The sequence below is a fragment of the Lathyrus oleraceus genome, chromosome 2 (genome assembly GCF_024323335.1).
Source record: "Lathyrus oleraceus cultivar Zhongwan6 chromosome 2, CAAS_Psat_ZW6_1.0, whole genome shotgun sequence".
Classification (NCBI taxonomy): Eukaryota; Viridiplantae; Streptophyta; class Magnoliopsida; order Fabales; family Fabaceae; genus Lathyrus; species Lathyrus oleraceus.
This window is the reverse complement of record NC_066580.1, coordinates 302895365-302906243: the sequence shown is the minus strand read 5'-3', so window position 1 is coordinate 302906243 and position 10879 is coordinate 302895365. Positions and strand designations below refer to the sequence as shown.

At 34.2% G+C, this 10879-nt stretch overlaps 1 protein-coding gene across 1 annotated transcript; it reads left to right on the top strand.

The window, feature by feature from the left end:
- The first annotated feature begins 9673 nt into the window (after nucleotides 1-9673).
- LOC127122980 (uncharacterized) lies at nucleotides 9674-10522 on the top strand. The gene has a single exon (XM_051053252.1). It carries the CDS (start codon nucleotides 9674-9676, stop codon nucleotides 10520-10522), a length of 849 nt encoding a protein of 282 aa, XP_050909209.1.
- The last annotated feature ends 357 nt before the right edge of the window (nucleotides 10523-10879 follow it).

Here is a 10879-nt window from a genome sequence, read left to right as displayed (position 1 = left end):
TTTTTTAGTTTCAGCTTGTGTCAATCCAAATTCTTGATTCCATTAGCACCTTCGGCATCCTCTAAAACTTTTTCAATAATTCCCAAGCTCTCAGACTTTCTGAAGTGCATTATTTGAACTCAAATAAGTTACCACAATGTAGTCATTCACTCTCTGATGCTTTTCCCTAACTTATCTGGTGTTGATTGATCATGTTCATCATTTAATTTTACTTTTCGTGGCTTGCTTGTTTTTGGAAATTCTCTAAAATTCCCTTTGCTCAATTTATATAAATGAATTTGGAGCATGATGTTGAATTCAGGATGAGAAGAGGATCACAATGGTGGTGGTCTCGTGTTATGAATTTACCAAACGATAAAGCTCCGGTGAGAGCTAATCGGAGAGGACGACTGTAGTTTTCTCAGGCTATCTGAGTTTGGTCAGACACGTTGGAGGAACCAAATATTCTGATTGGTTGGATTTAAATTGGATCATGTGTATTGCTTGCAACAAGTTCCATCGTGTTCTCTAACACGTGGAGTGTTGGATCTTCCATGTCAATTAATGAGGCGTGATCCAACGCTCTGTGTTTTTTCTTATTTTAATTATTTTTATTTTATTATTTTTAATTACTTTTTCTTTTAAAATTCATAGTAATTCATTTTTTATCCAAAAAATCCAAAAGTAATTTCTAAAATTCTCTTTTATTTTTCTTCATCTTATTTTCATTTTTTCATATTTTATTTCACGGATTTTCTATTTTTCATGATTTTTCTCTTTTCTCCTTTGTTTTAATTGGTTTAAAAATACTTTTATGCATTTTTAAATTCTGGAAAAATTATTATATGCTTGTTATTTTATTTCCAACCTTCTTTAATTTTCTTGACCATTTATTTGGTGTTTTGAAGGACTTTATGAATTTTCCATTTTATTTCTATTTTAAAATTCATTTAAAGATACTTTTAATGAATTTTTATTTCATTTAATTAAATTTTATATTTGTGTGACATTTGTGAACTTCTGTTGGTCTTGGATCATAATGGTTTGGACTTCAAGTCTCATCAAACTCAATGGATCTTGGGTGTTGATGGGGTGAAAACCCTAATCCACCAAAATGGATGATTGATTTTGATGATGGCTTGATCAAACTTTTGGTCCAATTTGGGTGTGACTTCTCTTGTCTCCTCCTTCTTCATCTCCTTCTTTTCCCTTTGATCAATTCGATGGTTAGTGTCCATCTTGTTCATGATATGTGGATTGGTACTTAATAAATTTTCACCATTTTAAATTTACCTTCTAAGTGATCATGTATCATTTAAGGTACTTTGGATTGATGCATAAGTTTATCCTAAGTGTCATGAAGTGTGGATTGAAGTAATAGACCATCCTCTTAACCTTTGTGCTTGACCACCCCCTTTCTTTTTTTGTGTGGCATGACTTTAGGAGAATGATCTATATATTATTTCTCTAGCATGTATTAACACAAACATTATTATTGGCCGACCTCAGATAGTTGTGACTTCTACATAAGTCTAATTATGATTGCTTAACATAACGCTAAATTTGTCCTAAAAGCAAAGACATTTTTATAAGTGAGATTGCAAGTCTCATATTCCTCATGGTATTGTGTGAAAATGCTGCTCCTTTTCAATTTATGAGAGCTAGTGACATACTTTTCAATTTTATCCAAGTTAGAGGCCTTCTTATAAATGATGTATAGGTTCATATTTTTATGCTTGTGGGTGAATAGTTGAGTGTTCTCCAAAAAATGACCAAACAATCCTTCATTATAATTTCTAACCTCATTTACTAACATTTTTACTTGTATTAACTTTTATTTCCAAGTCATTTACTTTATTCTCTTTTATTTTATGCCATTTACTTTATACTTTATGTTTAGAATTTCATATCGTATTATTTATGATTTTGTCTTTTGCTCTTTGTCCATTTGGACTTTATTTTCATATCATTGTAAATAAAACACTAATAAGAAGAAAGAACCTAAAAAGAAACTTGGTTATCCTGACTCATGGACTTGTGGTTACTATCCTTGACATCATTATGGAGTTATGGACTTGGAATTAGGATCTTGACCTTTGCTCTGAGACTTGTGATTTGAGACCCTTGAATTTATCTGATACCTTTGACTTTGGACTTCCTTTTTGAGACTTGGTTGAGTAACTCTGGTTTCATCTGATACATGGATTATTATTTGCTTATTTTGGCTTACTTAAGGCTTAATCTAAAGGAGGGAACTCTTGCTTGAATTATATCGTAAAGCTTGATTTTTCTTTGTTAGATCTTTCCTCCTTGGAGTTTGCTTTATGCTCTAGGATAGTCTCTTCTTCTCCTCCCTTTCTTTAATTTTCAAAATCTTCTCTCTTTTTCAAAACCTTCTTTTTTTTTTAAAACTTGAACCATTTTCTCAATAAACCTTGACTTTTGTCAAGTGATTTTCAAAATCTTTTTCTTAATAAATGCTAATCCATCTTAAGCATATTTAGACCAATTTCAAAAAGACTAAAAAATACCTAACTCACTCAAATCATTTTGTGCCCTTTGTGCACTTTTCCTTTTAAAACTTTTCTCAAGGTATTAGACATAAGTCATTTCCATAGTTGAGATATAATTCTCCTATCACCATAATATTGATGATAATTCTTTTCCATTTATGAGAGCTAGTGGAATACTTGTTGACCCTTATCCAAGTTAGAGTCCTTCTCATGATGATGCAAAGTTCTCATACTTGTGGATGACTAGTTGAGTATTCTTCTTAAAATGACAAAATGTCTTTTCATTAAAAGTGAATCAAAACAAACATATTTGTTATTTTTACCACGAACTATGAGGTTTTGATCCTCTATTCCAATTTGTTGGTACGTAGGTGTCATACCCCAATTTTGGCCCTAAATCGTCGAATCAATGCATTCATCGAACCATTAACATCATATGCATATCATAACATGCATAATGTCCAAATTGTCAGTCAGAATAATTTCTCGGATTTACAGACAGATCGATCAAACTGAATCTGAACTGTGCGTAAAATCAGTGGACGAAAAATTTCAAAATCGAGCTTGCAGACGTCAATTATATTAATCTACGTTTCACATAATTTAACCTGGCGTGCTTGTTTTATTTTTTTTGACTTGTTTTGGTCGCATTTTGATCAGTCTGGGCCTGTACACCGATAAAAATTTATTTCAAAATTAAATCAAACGCTTTATATATCCGAGAAGTTTATTTTACGCTGATCATTTTGGTGCATTCAATTTATTTTTTCGGGCATTTTTGCATCTGACTTTTTTTTATTTAGAGACTTTTATTTTTGCATTTTCTTAGAGTGTCTAGAAAAATTAAATAGAATTATTGGTGTTTTTATTATATTTTTATTTTAGTTATTTTTTAATATTTAATTTTAGTTAATACTATTTAATTTTGTTTCTAAAATAAGCACCAAGGACATTTATGGATTTTCAAAATTATTAGAAAACCCTAATGTGACATGTACATATATTAGTGATGCTGATAGGAGGTGGGACGAAAAAAAATATACAGGAAGCAGCGCACTGAGCAACATTGGTTTTCTCTCTTTTCATTCGTTGATTTTTGAAGTGAGAATAAAGAGAGTCTTCTTTTTTTTTTGTCTTGCTTCTACCACTCACGTTTCAGGAGTATGATAGTTTTCTTTTTTGTTTTTATGAAACTTTGTTTTATTATGATTATTTTGTTTCTTATTTTTTACTGCTTATATTGTTAATTTTCTTTATATATTATATAATTGTTTGTTAGTGTTTTTTATATATTATATATATTTTTGTTTATATAACAGTGGGCATGTACGTGTATATATATATATATATATATATATATATATATATATATATATATTATATATATATATTATATATATATATATATATATATATATATATATATATATATATAGCGCACTGAGCAACATTGATTTTCTCTCTTTTCATTCGTTGATTTTTGAAGTGAGAATAAAGAGAGTCTTCTTTTTTTGTGTTGCTTCTACCACTCACGTTTCAGGAGTATGATAGTTTTCTTTTTTGTTTTTATGAAACTTTGTTTTATTATAAGTGTTTTGTTTCTTATTTTTTACTGCTTATATTGTTAATTTTCTTTATATATTATATAATTGTTTGTTAGTGTTGTTTATATATATATATATTTTTGTTTATATAACAGTGGCCATGTACGTGTGTGTGTATTTATATATATATATATATATATATATATATATATATATATATATATATATATATTATATATATATATATAATATATATATATATATATATTTATAATAAATATATATATATTATATATATATATATTATATATATATATATATATATATATATATATATATATATAATATATATATATATATATATATATATTTGTGTGTGTGTAATAAGGATTTTTATTTTTGTTTTGTTATATTGTTCGGATCTAATCGTATCGATACGCTGTTTGCATATTGATGTGCATGATGTGTGACATTTGTGTTAGTTTGATCCGGTTGTGATGATAACATTCTTGCGTTAGCAACATTGTTGATTTTTTGCTTAGCACATTTAAATTTACTTTGGTTCTAAGTTTCTTTTTTAATAAATTTAGATCCGCACGATTTTGATCCATATTGCGCTGATCACGTTAAGTGTAGCAAGCTATTGGTTGATTTAACGATTTATGTGCGATGTTTTTAATTATATATCATTGTGTTTCGATTTTGTACATGCGTCTGATGGTTTAACATGACGGCGATCCATTTTTTGTATGCTTACTGATTCGCGTTTTGATTTGTAAATTTGTGCTTTAATTTGATTTCTATTATATTATTGTTTCTTAATTCAACTTCCAATGATCGCTTTTCTATTATTATTTGTGTTAAGAAAAACAATGCAAACATCATTATGTTTAGATCATATTTCTTGTGATAGCCTTCGCACGTCTTCGCGTACGCGATTTTGATTCGCGTCTTTGCATCATGATTTTAATCCGTGTGTTTTTCTTTTCACTTTATTTTTTCCGAATCATTTGTTGTGGATGTGTGATGTAAATATTGTGTGTGCTCTTGTATTTTTATACTTTTATCATTGTCGAATGCTTGTATGTATATTCGGATCTTGTGGTGTTTGATTATGAATTGTGCTTGAGTTCATGTAGTTACATTTGAATTCGCATCCCTTTGTGATCCAATTCACACCTTTCGTGTTACCATTTGTATCCATCCTATTTAATCATCGATTTAAATTCATTTCTAGTCACTTATCCAAAATTATTTTCAAAACTATTTTGCAAGGCAAGTCAAAAGCTTGATCCAACGTCAAGCTATTTTCAAAATCATCTCAAAACCAACCCATTTGAAACTTTTCTTTTCAAACCGTTCCCACTATCTCAATTTATCAACCGATTCAAACCATTTTTCAAACCATAAAACCACTTCACTTTTTTTCATAACCATAAACAAACCTCGATCAACATCGAGTGCATTTTCCCAATAAAACTTCAAAATACATAAAAATATTCAAAACATTTTTTTTAATAAAGATGGAAATGGAACAAGGTGAATACCATGAGCTCCTGAGACTAGGATTCGAGATGGATATCTTGCTAATCCAAGCTCTCGCCATCTCCAAAAATACATCAAACTTATTCAAACTTTTTTTTCCTTTTGGCACAACCTAAAACATTTTCAAAAACGAAAGAATTTTGTCTTAAGCAGATGATTAACAATGTTTCATTCGCAACTGTTAAGTTGAGATAAGTGGCGTGAATGTGATTTGTAAATCCATTCAATATGGTGCAAATGTCCGCTCCTTACTTGTTTTGGGTAAAACAATGTTTTTCTTCATTTAATACAAGACAACTTTCACTAAAATTGACCAACAAACAAAACTTTTTTTACCCAGAACTACGTGTGCCTTGACTTCTCTTTTGAGATACGTAGGAGCAGGATTGCGAAATCTTGTCAGGCCCACTAATAAAAAATAAACCTTTTGTCCTCTTATTTACCCTCTTAATAACTCGAGAAGCCTAAATTATAAATAAACACTAACACGTACAACTAACCAAATGGTTCCCGTTGAGTACAACGGACGTGATGGGTGCTAATACATTCCCCTTATGTAACTAACTCCCAAACCCTGATAATGGTTGCGGTGACCTTATCCTTATCCGTATTTAGGGGTTTTATTCGACATTTTCCCTTTCCCTCTATGGGAATAAATAAAGATCGATGGTGACTCTGTTAAGTCCATCCCACGAGCGTGCCATTACACTTCGCTAGGTCGTTCTAATTTTTTGAGGTACGACAGATGGTGACTCTGCTGGGGATTCTCCCATCCCTAAGTGAGTTAGGCCTAGTTAGGTTGTTGTGTGTGCTTATGTTTGTTTACTTATATGGATTTTCTTTACCTTATGCTTTCATTATTTTTATATTATTATATGGCTCTATTGGGTCATTGGTACTTGGATATCTGATTGCAAAACCTTGAGGTAAAGACTTTCTACCAAAGTCTTGAGTGGAAACATAAGATAGGATGATGTTTGAGTAGTACGAACTCACGAGGTGAATACCTCTTAAGGGTAGGCGTGAGAACATCACTTATAGTAGATCCTTTTGAAAATGTTGTTGCGCGGGGTGAATACCTCGTTAGCTTTGATGTTTTCAAAGGGGTCCATGACTCTAAGGACCTTTTAGAACATTGAAACTTTTTGGCCAACTAAGAATGATGGTTGCGTAATATGGATTCACGAGGTGAATACCCCATTAGGATTGATACGAAAACCTCACTCAGAATAGATTCTCATGAAGGAGTTGGTGCACGACAAGAATTTGTCGCAAGCGTCAAGCATACTTGTGAATCCATGACTATGAGAACCATGTCTAGAAACGAAGTTGATGGTTATGTAGTATGGATTTGTGAGGTGAATGCCTCGTTAGGATCGATATGAAAACCTCGCCTAGAATAGATTACCTTGAAAGAGTTGATGCGCAATAAGAATTTGCCGTAAGCGTCAAACATTCTTGTGGATCCGTGACTCTGGGGTCCTTTGTAAAAGCCTTAGATCATACCCGATGAGAACCTATTTTGAAAAACAATCAGATTCATCCGTTACCTCGAACCTTTGAACCTGTATTAAAAAAGCATTGCATTTCATCTACATTCATTGCATATGCATAGAAAGAAAATCTCTTAGTCGTCTTCCATTTGTTTCAGGGATCTAAGTCATTTGCAAGAGAAAATGAATCCTAAAAGAAGAAGCACATTTCAATTCAAGTACAAGAAAGTGGACCTTGACAGTTTGAAGAAGTTGAGTGGCAAAGTGATCAAGCTCACTGAATTCGAGGATGATTATGAGAGGATCCTGAGTATTTTGAATAAAAAGACGGAACCAATGACAACTGTGACTATAGCTCAATTCTACGAACCACCTCTACGTTGTTTCACCTTTTCTGACTTCCAATAAGCTCCTACTTTGGAAGAGTTTGAGAGAACTGTTTCCGAATCTTGACAGTTTCGTGGATCATGTGGCCGTAAGAATCTTCCTCTCTGGTAATCCAGTACCTTTTCTCCTAGTTGATATCTACTATGCCCTCCATGAGCATCATGAGAAGAAAGGGGGAACCCTTTTATGTTGCGAACAGTTGTTTCATGTTTGGTTCAGATCTCACATGCCCGAAAAAGGACCCTACACCTCCAAAACACTCAAACCCTCTCAAAAGTTAACTTCCATTACTGCCAACCATGTCAAATGGTATATCAGAGATTGGGAGACCCCGAATATTATTGTTAGCATTGGAGACTTTCCTAATTTACTTTTAATAAGGACTAGGGGTTGCATCAACTACAACCCTATGTTATCCCTGATGTAACACGATTACTCCATGAACGGACCTCCAAAAGATGAAGCTTTAGAGCCTTTCATTTTGCATGACATTGATGCAGACAACCCAATTGTGAAGAAGATTAAGAATCCTGGAAAACAATATTTAGAAGGGGTAAGGAGTTTGGAAAGAGGAATGTCCTTGTGAAAGAGCCTTACACTCGTTGGGTAAGAGAGAGAGTTCAAGTGGTTAAGCTCCCATTTCCATTGGATCCCTCTATTTTTCCTCCAGTTCCCGAGCCAGAACCTATACTACCTGAAGACGTTGAGAAGCTCAATGCCAAAATTAAGGAATTTGAATTAGAAAACTCTGAGTTACGGCTTAAGCTTAATCGAACCACTTTGGAAAATGAAAATCTGAAGGATGAACATCAAGAGAAGGATCGAGACCTTAAAGCTAGCAACAAGAGAGCAAGAACATTTGAAGACAAGAAGGATGAGCTTGATGGTATTCTCATAGGTACGAAATCTGTGTTAAAAACCAATAATGAGGAGCTCAAAAAATCCAACCTCAAAATTCAAGAGTTGGACAAAATGTTGGAGAGGTCTCTTGTGGAGAAGAGAGAAGCTAAACTCGAATATGAAGCTCAAATCCGTGAACTCAGGGACACTCTCAAGAATTTCAAACATAAGTTGTCTCGTGAGGTCCTTCGGAAAGAGGGAGCTGAGAGGAACTGTCTCCGCCTCGAGTACCAGTTGGGAGAAACTAATAGAAGGATTGCAGGTTTGGAAAACCAAGAAGGTGATGCAACTTACATGATCTTGAAGAATGACTGTGTATATTGGAAGGTGCAGTATATGGAGGCTAGAGCGGCCCTAGACGAAGATCATCATGTCATTAAGAAGCTCAAAGACCTCTATGTTGAATGGAATGGCAAGTTCGTCAACTTTTCTAGATTTTCTAACCTCAACATGCTGGAACTTCTGGAGAAACTCCATGAAGCTAATTGGAGCATGTGCGCAGAGAACACACCTCCTAAAGTTTTCAACTTTGTCAAGTTTTGCAAGCGAATGGTGAAGGGGCTCACCATCGATCTTGCTACGATCAAAAGGGATGAGATGGAAATTAAGTTCACCAGTACTTGAATTTTAATCACTTATACTTGAATTTGAATTTAAATCACTTGTATTTGATGTTGAATTTGAATTAATGAAAATTGTCATTCTGAATTTCATTTATTGTTATTTTTATTAGAAAATCTCGCAAATAAAATGTCCTACATTGCTGAAATAGATACCAAAGATAACTAAGAGCTTTGCACAAAAATGCATCCATATATGCATCCATACATGCATCCATGTCATTATTCAAATAAAAGCTCATTCTGCTGTCTTCTTCCAGTTTGAAACTGAGTCTTCAACACCAGTATAACACCAGAGTCGGTGCTCGACAAAGGATGTCAGAGTAGGAACAAGAGTTGGAAAGAGTCAGCTCAGAACTTAAGGATATGTGAGGGAGCGTGGGTCAAATCATGGAGATGCTGCAAGTCATCATAGCCAAGATAGACACACAAAAATAGTTGTTTCAGAGATCGCTGGTCCAACGCTTGAACCCTAACCTGCAAGGATGATACCTTCTACATTTCCTCCTTTTGGTCTACCTTATGGCTTCACACCTCAACCTGAAGTAGTCCCCGATGTAATGCAATCTACTCAACAAACTTTTCCTCTACCATTAGCCACCTAGGCTCACCCTATGGTCCATACATTTGCATCTCCGACTGTTCATACACGCGTGCAACCTTACTTCGAAGATCAACAACATGCTCCAGAAATGTCTGATGAAGAAGAAGAGAGACATACATATATAAAGGGTATTAAAGAGAACTTTCAGATTCTTGAGAAGAGACTAAGGGAAATGGAAAGTGACCAAGTATTTGGTGTTGCCGCTAGGGATATATGCCTAGTATCCAATCTTGTAATTCCTGCGAAATTCAAGACTCCCGATTTTGATAGATATGAGGGACATACATGTCATAAGAGCCATCTTGTTATGTACTATGGGAAAATGGCTTCCCATGTTGAAGATGATAAGCTCATGATCCACTTGTTTCAAGACAGCTTGAAGGGCGCCCCCTCTAAGTGGTACCTAAGCCTCGGTCAGAGTCATATCCGGCGCTTCCAAGACTTGTCTGATGCTTTCATAAAGCATTACAAATACAACATGGATATGGCTCCAGACATAAGAGAATTCTTGAATATGTCTAAAAAAGACAACGAGTCATTCAAAGAGTATGCACAATGCTGGAGAGAGATGGCCTCTCAGGTTGAACCACCTTTGGTAGAAAAAGAATTAGCCGATTGGTTTATGGATACTGTACAACCAATGTTCTATGAGAGGATGGTGGGCAGTGTGTCTGCAAGTTTTTCTGACTTGGTAGTTGTAGGCATTAAAGTTGAACTCAGTTTGAAGAATGGAAAGATGATCAATGCTGCTGGAACTTATAATAACAACAATGCTAAGAAATTTCTTGGAAATTTTCAGAAAAAAAGGAAGGAGAAACGAATGTTGTATCATCTAGTCGAGGAAGGAGTCAATCATGGAGAAAGCAACAACGACAGTTCACTCAACAATAACCAGCATACCCTGTGCAGTATGTTCAACAACCATATGTGGCAGTAATTGGGCCAAATTTCAACCAACAACGAGTATCTGTTTATTAACTAGTTCAACAAACATCAATTTATCAACCCGCTCAGGTTTCTCCTGCATATCAACAAGCGCTTGCGGCCCTAGCATATCAGCAACCAAAAGCTTAAGCTCCTCGTTAGAATGCACCAAGTCAGAACAGAAGACAAGGTGTTAAGCCTCCCTTCAGGCCGATTCCGATGGCATATACTGAGTTATATCCTTCTCTTTTGCAAAAGGGGTTAGTGGTTCCTAGACCTTTGGGTCCACCTCCAGATCCTTTGCCTCCATGGTATAACCCAAATGCTCATTTCCCTTTCCATGAGGGTGCACCTGGGCATGATTTATAAG